Source organism: Eretmochelys imbricata, chromosome 24, assembly GCF_965152235.1.
Source record: "Eretmochelys imbricata isolate rEreImb1 chromosome 24, rEreImb1.hap1, whole genome shotgun sequence".
Taxonomy (NCBI): domain Eukaryota; kingdom Metazoa; phylum Chordata; order Testudines; family Cheloniidae; genus Eretmochelys; species Eretmochelys imbricata.
In genome coordinates this window covers 17,370,457-17,397,012 of record NC_135595.1, presented here as the reverse complement: position 1 = coordinate 17,397,012, position 26,556 = coordinate 17,370,457, and the positions used below count along the sequence as shown (strand labels likewise).

At 64.5% G+C, this 26,556-nt stretch overlaps 2 protein-coding genes across 5 annotated transcripts; both read right to left on the bottom strand.

The window, feature by feature from the left end:
* Positions 1 to 1,713: 1,713 nt before the first annotated feature.
* Positions 1,714 to 10,844, bottom strand: ETFB (electron transfer flavoprotein subunit beta). Of its 3 annotated transcripts, none has more exons than XM_077841298.1 (7): positions 10,749 to 10,844; positions 9,935 to 10,090; positions 8,827 to 8,985; positions 4,203 to 4,265; positions 3,772 to 3,930; positions 2,239 to 2,420; positions 1,714 to 1,908 (listed from the first exon to the last, which is right to left on the bottom strand). In XM_077841298.1, exons 1-6 carry the CDS (start codon positions 10,803 to 10,805, stop codon positions 2,250 to 2,252), a joined length of 765 nt encoding a protein of 254 aa, XP_077697424.1. In that variant the 5' UTR covers positions 10,806 to 10,844; the 3' UTR covers positions 1,714 to 1,908; positions 2,239 to 2,249. The 3 variants fall into 3 exon arrangements, with proteins under 3 accessions (XP_077697424.1, XP_077697426.1, XP_077697425.1); XM_077841300.1 differs by lacking the exon at positions 10,749 to 10,844 and adding an exon at positions 5,840 to 5,972 and having other exon boundaries at positions 9,935 to 10,072; XM_077841299.1 differs by lacking the exons at positions 8,827 to 8,985; positions 9,935 to 10,090; positions 10,749 to 10,844 and adding an exon at positions 5,840 to 8,638.
* A 3,508-nt stretch (positions 10,845 to 14,352) lies between these two features.
* LOC144279660 (protein NKG7-like) lies at positions 14,353 to 17,324 on the bottom strand. 2 transcript variants are annotated; one of them, XM_077841245.1, is made up of 5 exons: positions 17,183 to 17,324; positions 16,010 to 16,227; positions 15,419 to 15,565; positions 15,001 to 15,135; positions 14,353 to 14,625 (listed from the first exon to the last, which is right to left on the bottom strand). In XM_077841245.1, the coding sequence occupies exons 2-5, from the start codon at positions 16,182 to 16,184 to the stop codon at positions 14,573 to 14,575; spliced, it is 510 nt and encodes a 169-aa protein (XP_077697371.1). In that variant the 5' UTR covers positions 16,185 to 16,227; positions 17,183 to 17,324; the 3' UTR covers positions 14,353 to 14,572. The 2 variants fall into 2 exon arrangements, with proteins under 2 accessions (XP_077697371.1, XP_077697370.1); XM_077841244.1 differs by lacking the exon at positions 17,183 to 17,324 and having other exon boundaries at positions 16,010 to 16,276.
* Between the last annotated feature and the right edge of the window lie 9,232 nt (positions 17,325 to 26,556).

The following is a 26,556-nucleotide window of genomic DNA, read 5'->3' as shown; positions in this document are numbered from 1 at the left end:
CAGGGTGCGGGGCACGGGGGGTTGGGAGAGGCTGGGCAGTGGGAGGGGCAGGATGCGGGGGGGACAGGGTGCGGGGCACGGGGGGTTGGGAGAGGCTGGGCAGTGGGAGGGGCAGGATGCGGGGCACGGGGGGTTGGGAGAGGCTGGGCAGTGGGAGGGGCAGGGTGCGGAACAGAGGCGGGGGGCGGGAGGGGCGGGGGGTCGGAGGGCAGGGAGCGGGGCACGGGGGGTTGGGAGAGGCTGGGCAGTGGGAGGGGCAGGATGCGGGGGGGACAGGGTGCGGGGAACGGGGGGTTGGGAGAGGCTGGGCAGTGGGAGGGGCAGGGAGCGGAGCACGGGCGGGGGGGCCGGGGACGGGTGGGGCAGAGGGCCGGGCATAGGCGGGGGGGCTGGGAGGGCGGAAGGAGGCTGCTGGGGAGGGGTCGAGCCCTTTCTAGCAATAGGTTCGGGGGGGGGGCGTTGTTCCTCTGTCGGGGGGGACCAGCCCCCACCGGCGCAGGCGGCAGCTGCTGTAATTAGCAACCAGCAGCATCTCTCTGCCCCGCTCCCCAGCTGCCCCCCCCCGCAGCAGCTCAGCGCTGGGCAAGCCGTCCCCGCAGCGTTGTATGTGGCTGCTCCAGCCCAGAGGTGGCTGCATCCGTGCGTCAGCCAAGCTCACCCGAGCCCCCCCAGCAGCCACATGCAGGGCAGGGAAACCTGTGTGCGTGTGGGGGGGGTGATCAGCCTCTTCGGCTTGGAAGCAGATGGACTCAGCCCCCCCCCCCCAGCAGGGGGCCCGTTCAAGGGGCCATGGCAGCCGTTCACCCCCCTGCCCTAGCACTGAGTTCAGCCAAAACCTCTTCCCCCCCTCCTTTGCCCTGCAGGGCTCCCCCCATGGCCCCCTGGGGACCCCCCCCAGGCCAGCCCCTGCTTGCCAGGACACTCTGCAACCCCCCTTTTCACACTGGATTTGGGGGGATCCTCCCCTCCTGAGCACTGATTTGATGGACCCATTTTTAAAGTGCTCTCCCCCCCCCCACGAATTCAGCCCGGAGCTGGCTGCAGCAGGCAGGGCCCCGGAGCCGGGGTGAGCTGAGGCCCATCTCATGCAGGATGGGCACTGACCTGGGCCAACTGTGGCAGAGGAAGAGGTGGGAGCCGGGCTGCCGCCCCCAGGGGCTCTGCTACGCCCAGCACGTGGAGCCCTGCAGGAGGATGAACATTCACAGTGGCAGGGAGTTCCACAGGGGAACAGCAAGATCCGCCTCCTTTGCTTTTCCTCCAATGGCCCCAGATCCTGGGTTGCGAGCGAGGGGAGGAGGCACCTGGCCAAACCACCCAGGGATTGTTCCCAGCTCTGGTGAGGGGCCCCCGTCCGTGCCTCCCTGGGGGGCCTGCACCAGCTCCTGGGCATCATTCCTCCAATAAGCCCCACCCCCAGGCATCCCACCCCCAATCCTCCAATAAGCCCCACCCCTACCACTCCCCCCCATAATCTGCACCTCTTCCCCCTGCAGCCTGACCTTGTCTTCCCAAGCCACGCCCATTCTACAATAAACCCCACCCCCATAATTGCCCATAATCCCACCCCCAGTCCCTTACACCCCACCTTTATTCCACAAAACCCACCCTCAGTCCCCCCTCTGGGCCTGGGGGGACCCCAAAGCCAAGGCCCCTCCCCAGGCACGGCTGGGGCAGAAGAGGGGGGTGGATGCAGGACAGACGGACAGCGACTCTCCGAAGACCCAGGGGGGTTTATGGTTCCCGAGCACAGGGCTGACGGAGCAGCGGCTCGGGGGACAGCCGGCAGGGCCGGAAGGCAGCACGGTTACAATCATGGGGGGCAGTGCCAGGTCGCGGGGATGGGGACCCCCAAGGCACCGCCCGTCACAGCAGCAGGAGAGCCGGGTGCAGTGGCTCCAGGAGGGGCTGGAAGAGAAACAGAGAGATCAGTGCCAGAGTTGGGGGAACGACTCCAGGGGCGGGGGGGTGGGGGGGGGGGGAGGGAAGGGAGGGGCCAGGACTCCTGGGTTCTACCCCTGGCTCTAGGAGGGGAGTGGGCTCTTGTGGTTAGAGCAGGGGTGGGCTGAGAGCCCAGACTCCTGGGATGATCTCTCAGCTCCGGAAGTGGAGTGGGGTCTAGTAGTTAGAGCGGGGGGTGGGGCAGAGAGCCAGGACTCCTGGGTTCTCTCCCCAGGACTGTCGGTATCTGCAAGGGGAGAACGCGCCCAGCCCTGCCGGGGAAGGGGCTGCACTCACCGGCCGGGGGCTCAGATCAGGCCCCCCTCCTTCAGCTTGCCCACGAGGTCGTCCACGGTCTCCACCTTGACGCCGGCCTGGCGCTGGGGCGGCTCTTCCACACGCTGCATGGCCACCCGGGAGGAGAGATCGACCCCCAGGTCCGACGCCTTCAGCACCTCGATCTTCTTCTTCTTGGCTTTCTGGGGAGAGAGCCAGGCGTGGAACCCAGGAGTCCTGGCTCCCAGCCCCCCTGCTCTAGCCACTAGATCCCACCCCCCCCCCCACCCCCCTCCACGGCTGGGGACAGAACCCAGCAGTCCTGGCTCCCAGCTGCCCCCCACTCCCCTCCCAGAGCCAGGGATAGAACCCAGGAGTCCCATCAGGATCCAGTTCCTGACATTTCCCGCACAGCAAACTCCGATATTGTGGTCTGGTGTCATGTGGCTGCCCTGGTGACATGCCCCCTGCTGACCCCCGTATTCACCGCTCAAGCGTGGCTGGGATGTTCCACAGGGAGCGGGCCGGGTACGGTATTGTCCGACCTGCTGAAACCTGCTATTCTGTCCAAACGCCCCCCTCCAACCCCCAGGGTAGGGGGGTTATGGGATTTTACTGCGTGAAATACGCTGGTGACACACACGGGACCCCCACCCAGGAGGCCGCTCACCGACCCCTGCTCAGCCGGGGAGCTGCAGTCAAGGGATTTAGCTCAATGGGGACGGACCCACCCCATGGCTCAGGTGGACGCGACCCCACCGGGGGACCGCTCAGGCCGCATCTGGGCCTGTGTCTGCTGGGCACACGGACTGAGGGGACACAACAGTGGACGGTGGCACCTTGCCTCGGCCTTTCTCCTCCCCGCCAACGTTGGCAGCACCCAGGGCGCAGGGAAGAGACAACTTCCACCAAGGAGCCTGGCCCTGGTCTCGGAGGGAAACCGGCGCGTTACGGCCGGGAACGTGCAGCGGGGTGAGAAAGTGGCAGATCTCAACTCTGCCCAGGGTGAGACGGTGTCAGATGGACATTGGGCCTTTAGCTTCCCGTTTCTTTGCTCTCTGCCCTTTGATGGTGAGCACTTACAGTCCCGTACCATCCAGCTCTCGGGGGTTCGTCCCTCAAACGGGGCGCTCGGGAACCTGCAGCTCGCTTTGCAAAGGCTGGTGCATGTCCTCGCCACATCGAGGGAGGGGCCGGTTGGGTAACGAACTTACACGGGCCAGGTGGCTACGCAGGGTGGGAGGGTACAGCTGTGGGGGGCCAGGCGGGGCCTTGCCCTGGGTGAGCGGTTCTGGGAGCATTCCCGCGACCTAGCTGGGTGGGGGGCGCCAGGGCCCGGAGGGGTTTGGGGCTTGTCACTAGCGAAGCATTGAGAGAGAGCCCAGGCCGGAGAGTGAAAGGGGGTCAGCCGAAAGCTATTTCCAGGTTGCACCCCGGGGATCCTGTCACAGTTACCTGGCTATTGCACCCCAGAAGTGGCTGCATCTCCGTGCCAGGGGAAGGGTCCCTGCATAAACAGCCCCCCGTCCCACCCCAGAAGTGGCCTCCCCTCACCATGATGTTGGGCAGGGTGGCGTAACGGGGCTCGTTGAGGCGCAGGTCGGCCGTCACCACGGCCGGCAGCCTGAGCCGGATGTTCTCCAGCCCCCCGTCCACCTCCCGCTCCACCGTCAGCAGCTCCCCCTCCAGCGTCAGCGCAGAGGCGAAGGTCCCCTGCAGGGCACAGGGAGGAGGTGGGTGTTAGCGCCCCCCACCCAGGACCCCCCCCCCCCCGCTCGCCCCCACAGGCCCAGGATCCTTCGCCCCCAGCCCTTACTATCCTACACTGCCGGGACCCGCCCCCCCGCAGCTTCCAGAGCCCCCTGCTGCCGGGACCCGCCCCCCCGCAGCTTCCAGAGCCCCCTGCTGCCAAGAGCCCCCACACCAGCTTCCAGAGCCCCCTGCTGCTGGGACACTGTCCCCCCTCCCTCCATGGGGGCAGGCACCTGGGGCCAGTCCAGCAGCGCAGCCGTCATCTGCCCTGTCTGGTTGCAGTCGTCGTCGATGGCCTGGGAAGGAGAAAAAGAGTCACACCCTGGACGGGCTCCTTGGGCCCCTTCCCACCACTGCAGGCAGCACTGTCACAAGCCAGGATGGCACAGCAGGCGAGATACCAGGGTGGATGGCCCCATGGGACTGAGCAGGGAGGAGGCAGGATACTGGGGTAGATGGGCCCATGGGGCTGAGCGGGGAGAACATAACATAAGAATGGCCATACTGGGTCAGACCAAAGGTCCATCCAGCCCAGTGTCCTCTCTACCAACAGTGGCCAATGCCAGGTGCCCCGGAGTGAACCTAACAGGTAATGATCAAGTGATCTCTCCCCTGCCATCCATCTCCACCCTCTGACAAACAGGCTAGGGCCACCATTCCTTACCCATCCTGGCAAATAGCCATTAATGGACTTAGCCTCCATGAATTTATCCAGTTCTCTTTTAAACCCTCTTATAGTCCTAGCCTTCACAACCTCCTAAGGCAAGGAGTTCCACAGGTTGACTGCGCTGTGTGAAGAAGAACTTCCTTTTATTTGTTTCAAATCTGCTGCCCATTTATTTCATTTGGTGGCCCCTAGTTCTTATATTCTGGGAACAAGTAAATAACCTTTCCTTATTCACTTTCTCCACACCACTCATGATTTTATAGACCTCTATCATGTCCCCCCTTAGTCTCCTCTTTTCCAAACTGAAAAGTCCTAGCCTCTTTAATCTCTCCTCATATGGGGACTGTTCCAAACCCCTAATCATTTTAGTTGCCCTTCTCTGAACCTTTTCTAATGCCAGTATATCATCATTGAGATGAGGAGACCACATCTGCACGCAGTACTCAAGATGTGGCTGTACCATGGATCTATAGAAGGGCCATAAGATATTCTCCGTCTTCTCCTCTATCCCTTTTTAATGATTCCTAACATCCTGTTTGCTTTTTTGACAGCTGCTGCATACTGTGTGTGCATCTTCAGAGAACTATCCATCATGACTCCAAGATCGTTCTCCTGATTAGTTGTAGCTAAATTAGCCCCCTTCATATTGTATGTGTAGTTGGGGTTATTTTTCCCAATGTGCATTACTTTACATTTATCCACATTAAATTTCATTTGCCATTTTGTTGCCCAATCACTTAATTTGGTGAGATCTTTTTGAAGTTCTTCACAGTCTGCTTTGGTCTTAACTATCTTGAGCAGTTTAGTATCATCTGCAAACTTTGCCACCTCATTGTTTACCCCTTTCTCCAGATCATTTATGAATAAATTGAATAGGATTGGTCCTAGGACTGACCCTTGGGGAACACCACTAGTTACCCCTCTCCATTCTGAAAATTTACCATTTATTCCTACCCTTTGTTCCCTGTCTTTTAACCAGTTCTCAATCCATGAAAGGATCTTCCCTCTTATCTCATGTATCAGGGGGTAGCCGTGTTAGTCTGTATCCACAAAAACAACAAGGAGTCTGGTGGCACCTTAAAGACTAACAGATTTATTTGAGCATAAGCTTTTGTGGGTAAAAACCCCACTTCTTCAGATGCATGGAGGGAAAATTACAGATGCCGACATAAATGTAACGACACATGAAGGGAAGGGAGTTACCTCACAAGTGGAGAACCAGTGCTGACAGGGCCAATTCGATCCGGGTGGATGTCGTCCACTCCCAGTAATAGATGAGGTGTCGATTCCAGGAGACGCAAAGCTGCTTTTGTAATAAGTCAGCCACTCCCAGCCCCTAATCAAGCCCAAATTAATGGTGTTAAGTTTGCAAATGATTTTTAGTTCTGCTGTTTCTCTTTGAACTCTGTTTCTGACGTTTTTTTGTTCAAATAGAGTTACTTTCAAATCTGTTAACGAATGTCCAGGAAGACTGAAGTGTTCTCCTACCGGCTTTTGCATGTTACCATTCCCGATGTCTGATTTGTGTCCATTTATTCTTTTACGTAGGGACTGTCCGGTTTGGCTGATGTACATGGCAGAGGGGCATTGCTGGCACAGGATGGCATAGATCACATTGGTAGATGTGCAGGTGAATGAGCCTCTGATGGCGTGGCTGATGTGGTTGGGCCCTCTGATGGTGTTGCCAGAGTAGAGATGGGGACAGAGTAGGCAACGAGGTTTGCTACAAGGATTGGTTCCTGGGTTGGTGTTTCTGTGGTGTGTAGTTGCTGGTGAGTATTTGCTTCAGGTTGGTGGGCTGTCTGTAAGCAGGGACTGGCCTGTCTCCCAAGGTCTGGGAGAGCGAGGGATCGTTTTCCAGGATAGGTTGTAGATCGTTGATGATGCGTTGGAGAGGTTTTAGCTGGGGGTTGTACGTGCTGGCCAGTGGAGTTCTGTTATTTTTCTTGTTGGGCCTGTCCTGTAGTAGGTGATTTCTAGATACCCATCTTGCTCTGTCAGTCTGTTTCCTCACTTCTCCAGGTGGGTGTTGTAGTTTTATGAATGCTCGATAAAGATCTCGTAGGTGTTGGTTTCTGTCTGAGGGATTGGAGACAATTCGGTTGTATCTTAGGGCTCGGCTGTACACAATGGATCATGTGATGTGTCCTGGATGGAAGCTGGAGGCATGTAGGTAAGTATAGTGGGAAGGAGTTTTCCGGTATAGAGTGGTGTTTATGTGACCATCCCTTATTTGCACTGTAGTGTCCAGGAAGTGGATCTCTTGTGTGGACTGGTCCAGGCTGAGGTTGATGGTGGGGTGGAAACTGTTGAAATCCAGGTGGAAATCTTCAAGGGCCTCCTTCCTGTGGGTCCATATGATGAAGATGTCATCAATGTAGCGCGAGTAAAGGAGGGGACAAGAGCTGAGGAAGCGTTGTTCTAGGTCAGCCATAAAAATGTTGGCATCCTGTGGGGCCATGTGGGTACTCACAGCAGTGCCGCTGACTTGAAGGTACAAGTTGTCCCCAAATCTGAAATGGTTGTGGGTGCGGACAAAGTCACAAAGCTCAGCCACCAGGTGTGCTGTGGCCTCATCAGGGATACTATTCTTGACAGCTTGTAGTCCATCCTCATGTGGAATATTGATATAAAGAGCTTCTACATCCATGGTGGCCAGGACGGTGTTTTCAGAAAGGTCACCGATGCAATGACATGCATCTGACGAAGTGGGGATTCACCCACGAAAGCTTATGCTCCAATACGTCTGTTAGTCTATAAGGTGCCACAGGACCCTTTACAGCCAACGCATTGTAGTTTCTTCAGGAAGTTGAGGGTGACTCGAAGATAGCTGGGAGTGCTGGTATAATAGGGTTTGAGGAGGGAGTCTACATAGCCAGACAATCCTGCTGTAAGAGTGCCGATGCCTGAAATGATGGGGCGTCCAGGGTTTCCAGGTTTATGGATCTTGGGTAGCAGATAGAATACCCCTGGTCGGGGCTCTAGGGGTGTGTCCATGTAGATTTGTTTCTGTGCTATAGCAGGGAGTTTCTTGAGCAGACGGTGTAGTTTCTTTTGGTAACCCTCAGTGGGGTCAGAGGATAGTGGCCTGTGGAATGTGGTGTGGGAGAGTTGCCTGGCAGCCTCCTGTTCCTAGTCCGACCTGTTCATTATACGACAGCACCTCCTTTGATTATAATGTCAGAGTTGTTTCTGAGGCTGTAGATGGCATTGCGTTCTGTACGGCTGAGGTTATGGGGCAAGTGATGCCGTTTATTCACAATTTCAGCCTGTGCACATCGGCGGAAGCACTCTATGTAGAAGTCCAATCTGTCATTTCAACCGTCAGGAGGAGTCCACGCAGAATTCTTCTTCTTGTAGTGCTGGTAGGAGGGTTCCTGTGGGTCAGTGCACTGTTGAAAATATTCCTTAAGTCGGAGACGATGAAAGTAGGCTTCCAGATCACCGCAGAACTGTATCATGTTCGTGGGGGTAGTGGGGCAGAGAGAGAGTCCCTGAGATAGGACAGACTCTTCTGCCGGGCTAAGCGTGTGATTGGACAGATTAACAGTATTGTTAAATGAGTTGAGGGTACCACTGTTGTAGCCCCCTGTGGCATGTAGGAGTTTAGATAGTTTACTGTCCTTTTTCCCCTGTAGAGAAGTGACATCTGTGTTGTAAATGGCTTGTCTCATTTTTGTAAAGTCCAGCCTTGTGGAAGTGTGTGTGGAAGGTTGGTTTTGTATGAGACACTCCAGTTTTGAGAGCTCCTTCTTGATCTTCTCCTGTCTGCTGTACCGGATGCTGATCAGGTGGTCCCTCAGTTTCTTTGAGTGTGTGTGGCACAGTCTCTTACCCTCGCCAGTGTAGTATGTCGATTGCAATGGATTTTTTATCTTCAGTCCATGACACTTGAATTTACGTAAGAGCCTTTGGTGAGGGACCTTGTCAAAGGCTTTCTGGAAATCTAAGTACACTATGTCCACTGGATCCCCCTTGTCCACGTTTGTTGACCCCCCCCCCCCACCCCAAAGAACTCTAATAGATTAGTAAGACTTGATCTCCCTTTACAGAAACCATGTTGACTTTTGCACAACAATTTATGTTCTTCTATGTGTCTGACAATTTCATTCTTTACTATTGTTTCAACTAAGGAGGTGGGATACTGGGGTAGATGGACCCATGGGGCTGAGTGGGGGAAGGGAACTCACCTGCTTGCCCAGTAGCACCAGATTGACCCCCTCTTTCTTGGCCAGCGCCGCCAGGATCTTGGCCACCTGGAAGGGGCCGAGGCTCTCATACTCGGGGGCTGGGATCTCCACGTGCAGCCCCCGGTCAGCCCCCATGGCCAGCGCGGTCCGGATGGTCTCCTGAAGGGGGCGGAGTTAGAATTCAGGGGGAGGCCAGGCAGCCCCTGGATCCTGACCCACCCAACATATGGTCCCCATAATGTAACCCCCGACCCCAGAACGGGGGCTGTCTCCCCAGGGCCTGCCCAGCCCTTGGCCTCTCTGCCCCCTCTGGCTGGTCAATGCCTGTCCTTGTGCAAATGGGGCTGATGCGGTGGGTGTGGGGGGAGAGCCAGTACCTGGCATCAGGGGGGAGGGCAGGGGGGAGACTGTAGTAGGGCAGGGGGTGGGGGCTGGTACTTGGAACTGGGGGGTCAGGAAGAGCAAGAGGTGGACCAGTACTTGGCAGGTGGGGGGGAAGAGGAGGGTACCTGGCACTGGGAGTGATGGAGGGGGGTCAGGAGACACTGGGGGGGTACATTGCCCAGAGAAGGTGGAGGAGGGTTCAGAAGGCACTAGGGGGGCTGGTACCTGGCACTGGGAGTGGGAGGCTGTAAAAGGATGTGTGTGGGGGGGGTTCTATAGGATAAGGGGGTCAGTACCTGGAACTGGGGGGGCCGGAGGGGGAGACTGTAGAAGAATGGGGGGGTCTATAGGAGCGGGGGGGGGTCAGGAAGCACGGGGGGGGTACCTGGCACTGAGGGGTGTAGGGGGTCTGAAAGCACTGGGGAGCGGCTGGAAGGGGATCAGGAAGCACTGGGGGGCCAGGGGGTACCTGGCACCGGGGGGGGCCGGGAGTGGGTCAGGAAGCACCGGGAGGGGGCAGGGGGGTACCTGGCACTGGGGGGACGGACAGGGGGTCAGGAAGCACTGGGGGGGCGGGGGGAACCTGGCACTGGGAGGGCAGGAGGCACTGGGGGGGTACCTGGCGGGGGGGTACGGGGGGCTCAGGAAGCATCGGGGGGGCGGGGGTACCTGGCACCGGGGGGGCAGGGGGGGCAGGAAGCACCGGGAGGGGGCGGGGGGGTACCTGACATTGGGGGGGCCCGCAGCTGACCACCACGATCTCCTGCAGCAGGCGCCGCTCCCGCAGCCGCACGGCCTCCTCCAGCGCGATCTCGCAGAAGGGGTTCATGGAGTGTTTCACCCCATCCGTCACCACCCCGCCGCCCGGCCGCACCCGCACCTGGGGGGCAGAGCGTCACCGCGCGGACCCAGGCGTCCGAGCGCCCCCGCCCCCGAGACAGGGGCCGAGGGAGGGACCCAGGCGTCCGGGCGCCCCCCCCCTCCCCGCCTGAGACAGGGACCCAGGCGTCCGAGCGCCCCCCCCGGCCCGAGACAGGGACCCAGGCGTCCGAGCGCCCCCCCCCTCCGCCCGAGACAGGGGCCCAGACAGGGACCCAGGCGTCCGAGCGCCCCCACCCTCCCCGCCCGAGACAGGGGCCGAGACAGGGACCCAGGCGTCCGAGCGCCCGAGACAGGGGCCGAGACAGGGACCCAGGCGTCCGAGCGCCCCCCCCCCCCCCCCGCCCGAGACAGTGGCCGAGACAGGGACCCAGGCGTCCGAGCGCCCACCCCCTCCCCGCCCGAGACAGGGACCGAGACAGGGACCCAGGCGTCCGAGCGACCCCCCTCCCCCGCACGAGACAGGGGCCGAGACAGGGACCCAGGCGTTCGAGCGCCCCCGCAAGAGACAGGGACCCAGGCGTCCCAGAGCCCCCCCGCCCGAGACAGGGACCCAGGCGTCCGAGCGCCCCCCCGCCCGAGACAGGGGCCGAGACAGGGACCCAGCCGTCCGAGTGCCACCCCCGAGACGGGGACCCAGGCATCCGAGCCCCGCCCACCTTCACGGCATAGTCTATGACCCGCTTCACCCCAACCAGCGCCCGCAACGCCGCCATTGCCCCGCTCCGCGTCTGGCCACGCCCCCTTTTGGGATCTGAGCCAATCAGGGCGCGGGGTCCTGAGCCGGGGCGGGGCTGGAGAACTCCGGCCAATAGGCTGAAGGGCAGGCAGCCCAGCGATCCAATCGGAGGCGCGACCTCAGGCTCCGCCAATGGGAACGCGGCATGTGGGGCGTTCAGCCAGTCGCAGCCAGGCCGCGCGGTAGTCCAATCAGGAGAAAGAATCCAATCCGCGCTATCATTGGGTGGATGGAGCGAAGCCGACCAATCAGAACGTTTACAGGTTCGAAAACAGCCAATCGGGGCGGCCAGACCGGGCCTTAAACTTCTGACCAATCCCGAAGGGGGCAGAGCCTCTCACAAAACCAATCACCGTGCCCCGTGGGCGGGCCTCAACCCACCGGCCAATCGGCGTGCAGCATGGGCCCCGGCCGCTCAATGGCTGCCTGACCTCGTGACGCGCCGGGCCGCGCGGCGTGACGCAGGCGCCAGCGGCCACTCACGAGGGGCGGGCCTCTGCCGCCCCCGGCTGAAGATTGACGGGGCGGGACCCTGCCTGAGCCCTGGAGCCCCGCCCCCTCGGGAGGGAACCCAGGCGTCCGGGCTGTTTGCTCCTCCCCCCTCCGGGTTCCTGCCCCCCCGGCCCCCCCGCCAAGCCGGGTCCGTTTGCTGCCCCCGGGTTCACCCCAGCGCCGGGCAATCGACCCCCCCGTGCCCGTTCTACGCGGCCGTTCCCCAGCTGCCCCGCCCCAGAGGTGGCTGCATCCCACCGCCAGCGGCGCCGAATCGGTCCGAGTCCCGCGGGGCGCCTCTGGCCGGCAGACGGGGTTTAATAGCTCCGCTTGCGGGGCCAGACGGGGGGACCCAGCGCCTTGGGGGGCATCACGCCGAGCCCGGCGATCCTCTCGGGCCGCTGTGCCAGCGTGGCTCCCTGCGCCGGGCCTGGCAGTGGCAGGTGCCTGGAACAGATCGCGGGGGTCAGCGTGGCTGAAAGACGCTTCTCCTCCGTGCCCCCCACAACCTCGCCCCCCCGGGCCCCCGGGCGCTCACCTGCCACCCCGGCCGCGGGCACCGCTGCCCAGCCCACGGCCAGCGACCAGGCCCAGCTGCCACCAGCTTCCCCGGCCGATCCGCCCATGAAACAGCCCAGAGCCACCACGGCCAAGGTGCCTGCGAGACACAAGATGTGGGGCTGGGGAGAACTGGGGGGTGGGAAGTCAAGGTGGGGGGAACTGGAGAAACTGGGGGGGGGGGGGTCAGATGGCAGGAGGGTGGGGATCAGGAGTGTGGAAAGAGGGGATGGGGCAGGGGAGGAGTTGGGGTCAGAGGGTGGGGGGGTAGAAAGATTCATAGATTCATAGATATTTAGGTCAGAAGGGACCATTATGATCATCTAGTCTGACCTCCTGCACAACGCAGGCCACAGAATTTCACCCACCACTCCTACAAAAAAAACCTCACACCTATATCTGTGCTATTGAAGTCCTCAAATTGTAGTTTAAAGACCTCAAGGAGCAGAGAATCCTCCAGCAAGTGACCCGTGCCCCATGCTACAGAGGAAGGCGAAAAACCTCCAGGGCCTTTTCCAATCTGCCCTGGAGGAAAATTCCTTCCCGACCCCAAATATGGCGATCAGCTAAACCCTGAGCATATGGGCAAGATTCATCAGCCAGATACTACAGAAAATTCTTTCCCAGAAAATTCTTTCCCAGGTAACTTGGATCTTACCCCATCTAAAACCCATCACAGGCCATTGGGCCATTGGGCCTATTTACCGTGAATATTTAATTACCAAAACCATGTTATCCCATCATACCATCTCCTCCATAAACTTATCGAGTTTAATCTTAAAGCAAGATGTTGGGGGTCAGGAGGGCTGGGAAGGGGGGAGGCAGTTTGGGGGTCAGAGGGCAGGAGAGGGATTTGGGGGGTTCCCCTTACCTGTGAGGAAGCAGAGAGCAGCAGCCCCCCGGGCCCAGTCGAGTCTCTTGGGGGCCGGGCGGGGGGCGAGCGCCAGGGCCCCACACAGCACGGAGAGGTAGCTGGCCACGACGGCCAGAACCAGGCAGCCCCGTGATATTCCCACATATGCTGCGGGCGGGGGGGAGCAGAAATGGAGGGGGTCAGTGAGAGCTCGCCCTGTCACCCCCACCCGTCTGTACACCCCGGGGCCCCCCCCAACTCCTGCCCTGGGGTCCCGCCGCACCTGTCCGGGTTCGACCCAGCCCCCAGGACTATTCCCCATGCCCTGCCCTGTCCCCATGTGGATGGCCCCAACACTCCATGCACGGGGCATTGACAGCAGCAAAGTGGGGAGGAAAAGGGGGAGCTGCCCCGCCCCGAACCCAGGGCTTGCTCCTTGGGGGCAGAGCTGAGCCCCCCACTCTTCCTTCAGTCAGCTTCCCCATGCAGCTACTCCCTGATGATGGAGCATGCGGGACTCCCCACCACTGGGCCTTAAATTGGCAGGGTTAAGCCGGGTCACGGCCTGCCACTAAGTAAGAGCTGGGTTAACCCGTGGGACTCCATGCCACTGGATAAGAGCATGTTTAACCAGTGGGACTCCCTGCCACTGGATAAGAGCAGGGTTAACCCGATGTCCCTACCTCGCTGGCCCTGGAGGGGGGTGCAGGCCTCCAGCTGACACTCCCTCCACAGACCCCGGTGAATGATGATGCCCAGGACCCAGAGCCGGAGCCAGGACTCGGTGGCAGCGGATACCGCCAGCAGGACGGTCGCCACGCAGGAGAAACAGAGCCCGGCCGCCCCCAGCTTGGAGCCCATCATAGACAGGGGAGACCAGGCACAGAAACGCTGAAAAACCTGTAGGGTTAACCCCCGGGACTCTCTGCCCCTGGTCATTGGCGGGGTTAACCCCCGGGACTCCCTGCCATGGGGCATTGGCGGGGTTAACCCCCAGGACTGCCCACCGCGGGCCATTGGTGGGGTTAACCCCCAGGACTGCCCGCCGCTGGGCATTGGCGGGGTTAACCCCCAGGACTCCCTGCCATGGGGCATTGGCGAGGTTAACCCCCAGGACTGCCCACCGCGGGCCATTGGCGGGGTTAACCCCCAGGACTGCCCGCCGCTGGGCATTGGCGGGGTTAACCCCCAGGACTCCCTGCCGCTGGGCACTGGCGGGGTTAACCCCCAAAACTGCTCACCGTGGGGCATTGGCGGGGTTAACCCCCAGGACTGCCCACCACGGGGCATTGGTGGGGTTAACCCCCAGGACTCCCTGCCGCTGGGCACTGGCGGGGTTAACCCCCGGGACTCCCTGCCACTGGGCATTGTGGGGGGTTAACCCCCGGGACTCCCCACCGCTGGGCACTGGACAGGTATCCCTCGGGGTCTGTCCTAATCGTTAGAGCCAAAGAGCCAGGCTCCCCCTCCCCTGGCTCTAATCACATCTTGACTCCCATGGTAACCCCAAGATTCTGGAACCCCCGTGCTCCAGGCTGCCCCCCGATCAGCCCCGGGGCCCGCCCGGCCCGATCCCCGCTCTGGGGCCAGTAAGTGGGGGGAGACGGGGTTTGGATGCAGAGGTACAATTTATTTCAAAGCAGGAAAAGGCCCGAGGAAGAACAGACCCTAAAACAACGGACGGGAGCCCTCCAGCCCCACGGCAGCGGGTGGGGACTGGCTGGGGCAGGGACTGGGGCACGGGGCCTTTCCCCTCTAGGGCTGCCGGCTCCGTTCCAGCAGGGGACAGCAGCGGCCTTTTGGGGGGGTCTATCCAGTCCCCCATATCTCCGGGTCTCCGGTCACACACTCTCGTACCCCGAGTGGCGCTTGTGGGCCACAAGGGCGAAGGCACCTGGGGGGAGATGGGGGAGATTGGAGACAGCCCCCCAGCCCCCTCCAGTACCCCCTGCCCCACAGCGCCCTGCCCTCACAGTGCCGCCCCCTCCCCCGATTTCCTCCCCTCGCCCTGCGCAGCATCCCCTCCCTGCAGCCCCCCAGCCTCCTCCCCCCAACACGGCACCCCTGCCCCCCACTACCCCAGTTTCCCCCGCCGCCTGCTCCCCCATGGCTTCCTGCCCCGCTCCCCACAGCACCCCATCCCCTGGCCTTTCCCCCCAGCACCCTGCCCTGCCGTGACTCCCTGCCCTGGCTTCCCAGGGCGCCCCCTCCCACCATGCCCCCTAGCACCCCGCTCCCCACAGCGCCCCCTCCCCGGCCCGGCGCTCACCGCCCAGGCCCAGCAGCGGTAGGGCGGCCCAGCCCAGGTAGAAGGACCATTCGAAGGTCAGCTGGATCATCCTGTCCGGGTTCTTGTGCCACGATTCGCCGCTGAACACCCCCATGGCAATGAGGGTGCAGCTGCCTGCGAGGGGGGAGGGGTTAGAGCCCCCGAGCCGGCCGGTCTCCCCCCCATGGGGCCAGATCGGACCCCCTGAGACAGCACCCCTTCCCCCAGTGGGGCCAGATCAGACCCCCTGAGACAGCCAGTCCCCCACCCTGAGGCCGGATGGGAGCTGGCACCCCCTAGAGGGGACAGGTCCCGTGCCCCATTCCCTGCCCCCACCCCCGGGCCAACCCCCCTCCCGCCCTGTGGCCGGACCAGCCCCCGCCTCCCCCAGGGGACAGGCCCCGAGCCCAGTCCCTACCGGCGGCGAAGCCAGTGATGGCAGCCAGGAGGTAGGTGCTCACAGGGCTGTGGATGCAGGACGTGAGGGAGACCAGGAGGAACAGGACGGACGCGGCGGTGGCCAGCGTGGCCAGGATCAGGAAGGCCCGTGTGGCTTGTATATACCCTGTGGGGGGGCAGGGACACGAAGGGTTAACGAGGGGGGCGGAGCGCGGGGGGCTGCGGGTCGGGAGTGAGGGGCATCGGCAGAGCTGTCTGTGTACGCTCCAGGATTGGGCAAGGGGCCCCTGTGTAACCAGCCCCCAAGCCCCATTCCAGAGGGGCCACAACTCAGCGCCCAGTGAGGGGTCCTTTTGTAACCAGCCCCCCCGCCCCAGCCCAGAGGGGGACGCATCCCAGAGCTGGGTAGGGGCCCCTGGAAAACCAGCCCCCTTCCTGACCCCAGTGATGGCCATGTCTCAGCGCCAGGCCTGGGATCCCATATAAACACCCCCCGCGCCACACCCCAGAGGTGGCCGCATCCCAGCGCTGGGTGAGAGGCCCCTGGAAAATCAGCCCCCCACGCCACACCCCAGCCCCGGCCGTCTCCCAGCCCCGGCCGTCTCCTCACCGGTGATGCGGTCTGGGCTCCCGCACACATCGGCCACGCACTTCTGCCAGAGCCCGCTGTGGGCTGTGCCCCCGGGGCCGTAGGCCACGAGCCAGTAGTCGGTGGACAGAGCCACGCAGAGCAGCACCAGGCTGAGCGTGGCCAGGAGGCAGCTCCCCACGCCGCAGGCCTGCATCTCCCGCGAGCCGGGCCACCGGGCAGCGTCCTGGCTACCGGACCTGCAAGAGGAACCCCGAGCTGGGCGCATGAGCCCTGGCATCGGGGGACACCCCCTGCCCCTTTGCTGTCATAGCCCCTTCCCCACCCCCCAGCCCAGCATCCCAGCTGGGCCCCGCTGAGTCAAACTGCTGCAGTGTGGGGGCTGGGAGCCAGGACTCCTGGGTTCTATCCCCAGCTCTGGGAGGGGAGTGGGGGCCAGTGGTTAGAGGGAGGGAGGCTGGAAGCCAGGACTCCTGGGTTCTCTCCCTGGCTCTGGGACGGGAGTGAGGCCTAGCAGCTAGAGGGAGTGAGGGGGGCTGGAAACCAGGACGCCTGGGTCTCTCTCTAGCCCCAGTGGGGGCAGGGAGGAGTGTTCTCTAGTGGTTAGCATAGCTCTCCGCAACTGCTTTTCACACCCCAGCCACTTCCCCGAGCTGTTCTTACACCTTCCTGTCAGCCTGGGACCCACGCAAACCCAGCCCCCCTCAGCCAGCTTGCGGCCCCCGCCCTGGGGATCAGCCCCATGGACCCTCTTAGCCCGGTATCCCGCCCACTCGCTGCCGCCCCAGATCAGCTCCATGGACCCTCCTAGCCTGGTATCCCACTCCGCCCCCTCCCTGCTGCCCCGGCTCAGCCCCATGGACCCCCCTAGCCCAGTATCTGGCTCCTCATCCCTCTTCCTCACATTGCCCCGGATGACCACCCCATGGACTCTCCCCCCCCAGCCCCTCTCCGCTACTGGGGACCCACCACATGACCCACAGGGCTCAGGACTCCTGGGTTGTGTCCCCAGCTCTGGGAGGGGAGTTGGGTCTAGTGGTTAGAGTAGGGGGCTGGGAGCCAGGACTCCTGGGTGCTCTCCCTGGCTCTGGAAGGGGAGCGGGGTCTAATGGTTGCAGGCATCTGTAGTGTAGAGGGTCCCAGAGCGTAGCTGATGGCAGGGGCTGGGGGGAGCAGAGCGTGATGTGTCCTTACCTTCCTGGGTGTCCCCTGCACAGTCTGTGCGGCTGCACCCACGTCCTGGCTGTCCCTCCCCGGCGGGTGGGGTCACGGGGGCGGGGCTGATATGTAGCAGGAAGCAACTTGTGGGGCTGGGTGAGGAGAGTGAGTGTCCGAGGAGGCAGTATGTGTCCATCCCTGTGTACCCCGATCCCTGTGTACCCCCATCCATCCATCCCTGTGTACCCTGATCCCTGTGTACCCCCATCCATCCCTCCAACCATCCCCGTGTACCCCAATCCCTGTGTACCCCATCCATCCCTCCAACCATCCCCGTGTACCCCAATCCCTGTGTACCCCATCCATCCCTCCAACCATCCCTGTGTACCCTGATCCCTGTGTACCCCATCCATCCCTCCAACCATCCCTGTGTACCCCGATCCCTGTGTACCCCCATCCATCCATCCCTGTGTACCTTGATCCCTGTGTACCCCCATCCATCCATCCCTGTGTACCCTTATCCCTGTGTACCCCCATCCATCCCTCCAACCATCCCTGTGTACCCCAATCCCTGTGTACCCCATCCATCCCTCCAACCATCCCTGTGTACCCCGATCCCTGTGTACCCCCATCCATCCATCCCTGTGTACCCCAATCCCTGTGTACCCCATCCATCCCTCCAACCATCCCTGTGTACCCCAATCCCTGTGTACCCCCATCCATCCCTCTAACCATCCCTGTGTACCCTGATCCCTGTGTACCCCATCCATCCATCCCTGTGTACCCTGATCCCTTTGTACTCCATCCATCCCTGAGTACCCCATATCTATCCTTCCCCAGACACCCTCTTTATCAACCTATTCCCCCCCCCCCATACCCATCTGTCCATTCTCACACCCCGCCCTTTCTCTCGCTGGCTCTCTGAGCTGTTTCTCTCTCTGCACCCGGCCGCCTCCCCCCACTTCCTGTCTCTGTGATTCTTGGGGGGGCTTCGCAGAAACAGCTCAGTGACTCGCCAGTTACAAGGGGACAAGAAATCCCCCCCACCCCCCCACTCTGGCTTCAATGGGATGATGGCTGCTTCTGGGCTGGCAGCCAGGACTCCTGGGTTCTCTCCTCACTCTGGGAGGGGAGTTGGGTTGGGTAGTTAGAGCAGGGGAGGCTGGGAGCCAGGACTCCTGGGTTCTCTCCCTGGGCAGGGAGTGGGGTCTCCTGGGGGGGTGTTTGGGTGACACCAGCCGGAGCCGCCGCTGCTGTTCTGTGGCTAATACACGTTTCCAAGGTGGGGAGGGTGAGAAAATTGCCAAAGCGAGGGAGACACGTCACCGCCGGGAAGTGGAGCCAAAGCCTCCCCCCAAGGGCCGAGAGACCGGGTGGGCCCAGCGCAGCACCTTGGGTGTCGTAGGGCCCAGTCGCCGGCCGGGATGGACAGGGCCGGATTAACTGTCCCGTGGGCCAGGGGTGATGAGATTTGGTGAGGCCCCTGTGTACAAGTCTTTCCTGGTAGGGAGCTTGGTGCAGGAGGGGGCTCCGGGCTGGGGCAGGGGGTTGGGGTGCAGGTGAGGGGTGCAGGCTCTGGGACGGAGCTTGGTGCAGGAGGAGGCTTTGGGCAGGGGTTGGGGTGCACGAGGGGGTGCAGGCTCTGGGAGGGAGTTGGGTGCAGGAGGGGGCTCCGGGCTGGGGCTGGGGTGCAGGAGGGGGTGCGGGCTCTGGGAGGGAGTTGGGTGCAGGAGGGGGCTCTGGGTTGGGGCCGGGGTTGGGGTGCAGTAGGGGGTGCGGGCTCTGGGAGGGAGTTGGGTGCAGGAGGGGGCTCCGGGCTGGGGCCGGGGTGCAGGAGGGGGTGCGGGCTCTGGGAGGGAGTTGGGTGCAGGAGGGGGCTCCGGGCTGGGGCCGGGGTGCAGGAGGGGGTGCGGGCTCTGGGAGGGAGTTGGGTGCAGGAGGGGGCTCTGGGTTGGGGCCGGGGTTGGGGTGCAGGAGGGGGTGTGGGCTCTGGGAGGGAGTTGGGTGCAGGAGGGGGCTCTGGGTTGGGGCCGGGGTTGGGGTGCAGTAGGGGGTGCGGGCTCTGGGAGGGAGTTGGGTGCAGGAGGGGGCTCCGGGCTGGGGCCAGGGTTGGGGTGCAGTAGGGGGTGCGGGCTCTGGGAGGGAGTTGGGTGCAGGAGGGGGCTCCGGGTTGGGGCCGGGGTTGGGGTGCAGGAGGGGGTGCGGGCTCTGGGAGGGAGTTGGGTGCAGGAGGGGGCTCCGGGCTGGGGCTGGGGTGCAGGAGGGGGTGCAGGCTCTGGGAGGGAGTTGGGTGCAGGAGGGGGCTCTGGGTTGGGGCCGGGGCTGGGGTGCAGGAGGGGGTGTGGGCTCTGGGAGGGATTTGGGTGCAGGAGGGGGCTCCGGGTTGGGGCCGGGGTTGGGGTGCAGGAGGGGGTGCGGGCTCTGGGAGGGATTTGGGTGCAGGAGGGGGCTCCGGGCTGGGGCCGGGGTGCAGGAGGGGGTGTGGGCTCTTGGAGGGAGTTGGGTGCAGGAGGGGGATGCTGACCCTGGGGCCGGGGTTGGGGTGCGAGGTGCAGACTCGGGCCGGGAGGTGCTTATCACAGGTGGCTCCCGGCCGGTGGTGCAGCAGGGCTCAGCCGGCTGCCTGCCCTGGCCCTGCCTCTGCCGGGGGGGGACGCTGCCTGTGCCCACAAGCACCACCGGGGACGGTGCCGGGGGCCACAGAGACGTGCCAGCAGCCGGCCGCTTCGGGGAGCAGCGTGGGGCCAGGGCATGAAGCCGGCCTGAGCCCTGCTGCCCCAGGGGGCTGTTAGCGGCCCGGAGTTGCAGGTCGCTGCCAGTGATTTATTTTTGCAGGGTCCCCCTTGAGCCGGGGCCCTGGGAGCGGAGGGGTCGCACACACATAGAGCAGGGCGAGCAGGGGGCGGCAGGGACACACACACCCCACCCCGCCCCCCGCCCCCCGCCCAGGGTCCATCTCCAGGCCGGTCACTGGCTTCGCCCGCCGGGGACGGGGCATGGGCAGCGCTGGGGCCCCGGCTCGGGGTACAGGACATGCATGAGCAAGCTGAAAACACCTGAATAGATGAGAGAAAAGAACACAGCTCAGCACCGGGCAAGGGGTCCCTGGATAACCCGCCCCCATGCCCCACCCCAGAGGCAGCCGCATCTCAGTGCTCAGTGAACGATCCCTGGATAACCAGCCCCCAAGGTGCTTTGGAGGCTGGAGAGGGAGATACCCCAGCCCTGGGAAGGTGCTCCGCTGTAGAGATGACAGATGAGGGAGCCCTGCCCCCATGGCCTGCCCCCCCCAACCCCCCGCTCCCTCCCTCACCATTCACTGTGGACAGCGTGAACTGGCCAGGCAGAAGGTCCAGGTGATATTCAGCGTGGCCGCATGGCCGGGCTCAGCCAGCGTATACAGCACCATGGCAGTTAAACCAGACAGCCCTAGAGCCAAGTGGGGCAGAATTACAACTGCCTAGGGCCGTCCCCAGGGACCTGCTTTTCAGCCAGCCCCCGCACCCACCCCAGAGGCATCTCAGCGCCAGTGAGGGGTCCCTGTATAACCAGCCCCGCCCCAGAGGCAGCCGCATCTCAGCGTCAGTGAGGGGTCCCTGTATAACCAGCCCCGCCCCAGAGGCAGCCGCATCTCAGCGCTGGCCAAGGGGTCCCTATAGAACCAGCCCCACGCCCCGCCCCAGAGGCAGCCGCATCTCAGCGCCGGCGAGGGGTCCCTGTATAACCAGCCCCACGCCCCGCCCCACATCCGTCTGCGTGCCAGCACCGGGCAGGGAGGAGACGCGGGGCTACCTGCCGTGAAGCTGGCTGCTGCGGAGATCAGCAGGTCGCAGGCGAGCCTGGAGCAGCAGCTGAGAACGAAGCCAGCGAGAGCGGCGAAGGTCAGGCAAATGCCAGCGGCCCCCAGGAGATCTAGGGGGACACCAAGGGCAACGTGGGGCTAAAGACCCACCATCCTGCCCAGTCCCTGTGGGCGAGAGGGGTGCCAGGGCTGGGCTAGTGGGGGCTGCAGGTCGGGAGCGAGGGGCACTGGTGGAGCTGGGGAGGGGGAGCCCAGGGCTGGGCTGGCGGGGGGCTGCGGGTCAGGAGTGAGGGGCACCGGCAGAGCTGGGGCGGGGGGAGCCCAGGGCTGGCAGGGGGCTGCGGGTCGGGAGTGGGGGGCACCGGCAGGGCTGGGGAGGGGGAGCCCAGGGCTGGGCTGGCGGGGGGCTGCGGGTCAGGAGTGAGGGGCACCGGCAGAGCTGGGGAGGGGGGAGCCCAGGGCTGGCAGGGGGCTGCGGGTCGGGAGTGGGGGGCACCGGCAGGGCTGGGGAGGGGGGAGCCCAGGGCTGGGCTGGCAGGGGGCTGCGGGTCGGGAGTGAGGGGCGCCGGTGGAGCTGGGGGGTGGACCCAGGGCTGGGCTGGCAGGGGCTGCGGGTCGGGAGTGAGGGGCACCGGCAGAGCTGGGGAGGGGGAGCCCAGGGCTGGGCTGGCGGGGGGCTGTGGGTCGGGAGTGAGGGGCACCGGTGGAGCTGGGGGGTGGACCCAGGGCTGGGCTGGCGGGGGGCTGCGGGTCGGGAGTGAGGGGCGCCTCCCCCCCTTACCGCCGGCCTGTCTCCTGTTCCCACAGGCTGGCTTGGTGCACAGCCCGGCGAGGACCCCGGCGTCCTGGGGGTGGCCCCCGTCCCGCCAGCTGGGGCCCAGCAGGGCGGCCGAGAGCAGCAGGAAACTGAGGCAGGCAGAGAACCTGCTGACGGCTCTGTAGGGCGACGTCCCTGTCAGCCACATGGGGGCGCCACGGGGGAGCCTGGGCGTGGCCCCCGCCCCACACGCTGTGGGGACCCCGGGGCCTCTTAGGGCGGCAGCAGGATCTGGGGTCTTCACCCCGATCTCCCCAAACTCCCTTCCCAGGAGCCCCCGCTGCGCACAGACCCCCCCCCCCCGCAGCTGCCCCCCACTGCCAGGGAACCGTCCCCCACCAGGGGGCCCCGCACTGCAGGGCGCGGGCGGCATCGCTGTGGGGCAGGGCCCAGCTGCCCCGCCCCAGAGGTGGGTGCATCCCTGCCCCGGTGAGCTGCCCCGGGCGGGGTTATGTGCGGCTGGTCCCCAGCCGACCCGCCCCGGACATGGTGCGTCTCAGCGCCGCGGGAGCCCGTCCCGCACCCAACGCAAGAGCCCTCCGCAGCGGGGCTGAGTCGGAGTCACGCCGGAGTGTGCGGGGGGCCTGCCCGGTCACGCCCCCTAGTGGCTGGGGGGGGGGGGTTCTACTGGCGCCCAGTCCCGAGTCAGGCCCCCTAGTGGCTGGGGGGGGGGGGGTTCTGCCGGCGCCCAGTCCCCGGTCACGCCCCCTAGTGGCTGGCGGGGGGGGTTCTACTGGCGCCCAGTCCCGAGTCAGGCCCCCTAGTGGCTGGGGGGGGTTCTGCCGGCGCCCAGTCCCCGGTCACGCCCCCTAGTGGCTGGGGGGGGTTCTGCCGGCGCCCAGTTCCCGGTCACGCCCCCTAGTGGCTGGGGGGGGTTTCTACTGGCGCCCAGTCCCCAGTCACGCCCCCTAGTGGCTGGGGGGGGTTCTACTGGCGCCCAGTCCCCAGTCACGCCCCCTAGTGGCTCGGGGGGGGGTTCTGCCGGCGCCCAGTTCCCGGTCACGCCCCCTAGTGGCTGAGGGGGGGGTTCTGCCAGCGCCCAGTTCCCGGTCACGCCCCGTAGTGGCTGGGGGGGGGGTTCTGCCGGCGCCCAGTCCCGAGTCAGGCCCCCTAGTGGCTGGGGGAGGGGGTTCTACTGGCGCCCAGTCCCCAGTCACGCCCCCTAGTGGCTCGGGGGGGGGTTCTGCCGGTGCCCAGTTCCCGGTCACGCCCCCTAGTGGCTCGGGGGGGGGGGGTTCTGCCGGTGCCCAGTTCCCGGTCACGCCCCCTAGTGGCTGGATGGGGGGTTCTACTGGCGCCCAGTCCCTGGTGACGCCCCCTAGTGGCGGGGAGGGGGGGTTCTGCCGGCGCCCAGTCTCTTGTCACACCCCCTAGTGGCTGGGGGGGTTCTGCCAGCGCCCAGTCCCTGGTCACATCCCCTAGTGGCTGGGGGGGCGGTTCTGCCAGCACCCCACCCTCGACGTCCTCAATCTCCTCCAGGCCCTGGCGGTGGGTTCCCATCCCCTTTAGGTCTTTTCCTTCCACGGACTCATGGGCGCCGGCCTGACACCAGCCCAAGGAATTTTGCTGGCCCCGGGCAGCCGCGCGTTGGGGTTCATCTCTTTGGGGGCGGGCCATTATGAAGGCGATGGGGGGGGGCTTAGTGCGACACGGTAGCTCTGTCCCTGTCCTGGGGACCGGCTCCCACACACTCTTGGAAGGATTCGGGCCAGCAAAGGAGTTAGGGGAGCCACCCCTGCAAATTGGGTTTCCTACGAGGGCCCTGGAGATGGGCCCTGGAGATGGGAATGGGTAGGACACCCCCTCGTCCGCTCCTCCCCTGGGAACAGCAACCCCCCAGGATCTCAAGACAGCTGCAGGAGAACACTGTGGTGAGCTTGCGTAGGTCTGTGTCCCCACCCCACCATCGGAGGTTGAGGGGCGCTGGAGCCTGGGGTTGTGTCTCTGCCCACCCTGGCTAACACCCATCGATGGGCTGCTCCTCCCTGAGCTCATCTGATTCCTTTGTGAACCCCGTTGGCCCTCGCGGCGTCCTCCAGCGAGGCATTCCCCAGGTTAACGGTGCTTCCATCTCATTGGACAACACCAACCGCCTGCTTACATCATCGGGCAGCCCCTGCTTTCGTCCCATGGGATGGGTCAGGCGCATTTCTCTGGCCACCCTCCAGCCCCTGCATGGTTTTCTCGCCCTCCGTCACCTTTCCCCTTCGCCATCTCGTTCCTACGCTGACCCGCACCGGCTTTACCGGCTCTTTCCACATGGAAGCCGCCCAGCACCCGGGCTCGGCCTTTGCCCCTTTCTGCCCCTTTTCCATTTCTAAGGTCTCTCTCTGGCGCTGGGCCGGCCCGATCGGCGCCGTGTCCCGGGGGCGGGTGGACCCTGGCTTTAGGGAGCCGCGCTCCGGCCTTTTCTGCCTCCTTCTCGCTCCCTGGCCCAACGGCTCCCAACTCTCCTGCAGCCCAGTCGGCCGCCACGGCGCAATGGGGTGACGTTTTCAGCGAGGGTGCCCAGGGGAGTTGGGCACCCAAATCCCTCTGGGGAGCGGGTCCCACCCAGGACACCCAATTTGGCGTCGGTTCCCCCCCGCACAAAGCTCAGGGGCCACTTGTGTCGCAAACGGAGCCTTCATCTGAGTGATTGAGAACGAATGAATCGCAATAATTAGGAATAAGGAGAAACGGCCTCTCCGGTCAGACAACGGGGCCACGTGCGTCCCGGGGGTGATTCGCCGGCTTCGGGCAACGCCGGGCAGCAAACCCCAGTCACACACACACACTCGCCCCCAGCAACACAACCCCACAATCTCCCACCTCCCCCCCCCCACGCAATCACACAATCGCCCCATCTCACACCCACAAGTGCACCCCGCCCAGTGCCCGCTTTGCACCCTGGGGCTAATTGGCTCCAAAGGGGCTTATGGCAAAACACCCCCTTTGAACTCGCCCTCGGGCTCCTGGGCTGCCCCCTCCTGCCCCAGCAGGAGGGGCTCTGCCCCCAGCCCCCCCGTCCAGCCCCTCCTGGGCCGGCGTCACCTGCCCCAGCAGGAGGGGCTCTGCCCCCGGCCCCCCCGTCCAGGCCCTCCTGGGCCGGCGTCACCTGCCCCGGCGGGAGGGGCTCTGCCCGGCCCCCCCTCCAGTTCCCCCTTGGCTGGTGTCACCTGCCCCAGTGGGAGGGGCTCTGCCCCCGGCCCCCCCTCCAGTTCCCCCTTGGCTGGTGTCACCTGCCCCAGTGGGAGGGGCTCTGCCCCCGGCCCCCCCTCCAGTTCCCCCTTGGCTGGTGTCACCTGCCCCAGTGGGAGGGATTCTGCCCCCGGCCCCCCCTCCAGCCCCCAGTGGACCAGCGTCACCTGCCCCAGCAGGAGGGGCTCTGCCCCCGGCCCCCCCTCCAGCCCCCAGTGGACCAGCGTCACCTGCCCCAGCGGGAGGGGCTCTGCCCCCGGCCCCCCCTCCAGTTCCCCCTGGGCTAGCGTCTCCCCGAGGTCCTGGCTGGGCTGGCCCCAGGGTCCCACGCGGGGGCTCAGCACCGGGGGGCAGCTGTGGACAAACAGAGACAGGATCCCTGTGGGGGAGAGGAAAGGGTTAGATGGCAGAAGCCCCCCAGCTGGGGGGGCAGGGCTCACCCCCTCCGGTCTGACCCCCAGGGTGGAGGGATGGTGGGGGCAAAGGTGGATAAAGATTTATAGGGGCCCTGGGCACAGAGAACATTTCTTCCCCCCCGCCACCTGGGAGCCCAGGAGCGCCAGGACAGGGGAAGCTGGGGGGGGCCATGCCCACGCAGAGCGGGTGTTGCCCCCCCAAACTGCCAGCCTTGGGCACAAAGGCCAGGTGGCAGCGGGCGCAGGAAGGACCTGGCGGGTGCAGGAGGGACCCGGCGGGCGCAGCCTGGCAGCAGAGGGACCCGGCGGGCACAAGAGGGACCCGGCGGGCACAGAAGGGACCTGGCAGGTGCAGCCTGGCAGCAGAGGGACCCGGCGGGCACAGGAGGGACCCGGCGAGCACAGAAGGGACCTGGCAGGTGCAGCCTGGCAGCAGAGGGACCCGGCGGGCACAGGAGGGACCCGGCGGGTGCAGCCTGGCAGTGGCGGGAGCCGGGCACGGGCACTGAACCAGCCCGGGGGGGTGGGTGGTGCCCGCTGAGGCCAAGCCAGTAGCAGCAGGGGCTGTACCTGAGGGGCCCTCCCTGGCACCGTCCCGGGCCTCCCCGCAGAGCATGTCTGCAGCCCCGGGGAGGGGGCAGGAGCCCGGACCGGAGCCCCCGCCCCTGGGTCCCACTGGCAGTAGCATACCCTGGGGGTCAGGGACACGGGCTGGGGCAGCTCTTGGGGGTCCAGGACTCCCCACAGCAGCCTGGGCTCCCTGGGCGGCTCTTTCCACAGCCCGGCTCCAGGTTGCGGCCTGGCCAGGGGGCAGAGCCCTGGGGGTCGGAGGAGGAGCGGGGTGGGGGTCTCACCGCTGAGGACGAAGAGGGGGCTGAGGGTCCAGGCGAGGAAAAAGGCCCATTCGAAGGAGGCCCTGGCCTGCGGGTTGACGGAGTCCAGCATCACGTGGGCCGTGAAGATCACGACGCTGATCAGCACCAGCAGCCCTGGGGAGACCAGACACCCCCAGAATGCAGCCAGCCCCAGCCCCCCTTTTCCCCATGCACCTGTGCTGGGGTCTACAGGGAAACTGCTCCCACAGCCGGGGCCACTCGGGGGCGTTTCCCATCAGCTCCTTGCTCCACCCGTAACCAGCCACCAGGGGGCAATGCACAGCCTAGGCGGCTGTTCCTCAGTTTCCCCACCCCAGAGG

Coding starts and splice junctions, on each gene's coding strand:
- ETFB (XM_077841298.1), bottom strand. CDS start 10,805: ATGGCGGCGTTGCGGGCGCTGGTTGGGGTGAAGCGGGTCATAGACTAT. Junction 3,931..4,202: donor CGCTGCTGGACTGGCCCCAG/GTGCCTGCCCCC, acceptor TGTGCCCTGCAG/GGGACCTTCGCCTCTGCGCT. Junction 2,421..3,771: donor CCACCCTGCCCAACATCATG/GTGAGGGGAGGC, acceptor CTCTCTCCCCAG/AAAGCCAAGAAGAAGAAGAT.
- LOC144279660 (XM_077841244.1), bottom strand. CDS start 16,268: ATGCCAGGGCTCATGCGCCCAGCTCGGGGTTCCTCTTGCAGGTCCGGT. Junction 15,566..16,009: donor GAGCCCAGACCGCATCACCG/GTGAGGAGACGG, acceptor GCCCCCCCACAG/GGTATATACAAGCCACACGG. Junction 14,626..15,000: donor ACCGCTGCTGGGCCTGGGCG/GTGAGCGCCGGG, acceptor ATCTCCCCCCAG/GTGCCTTCGCCCTTGTGGCC.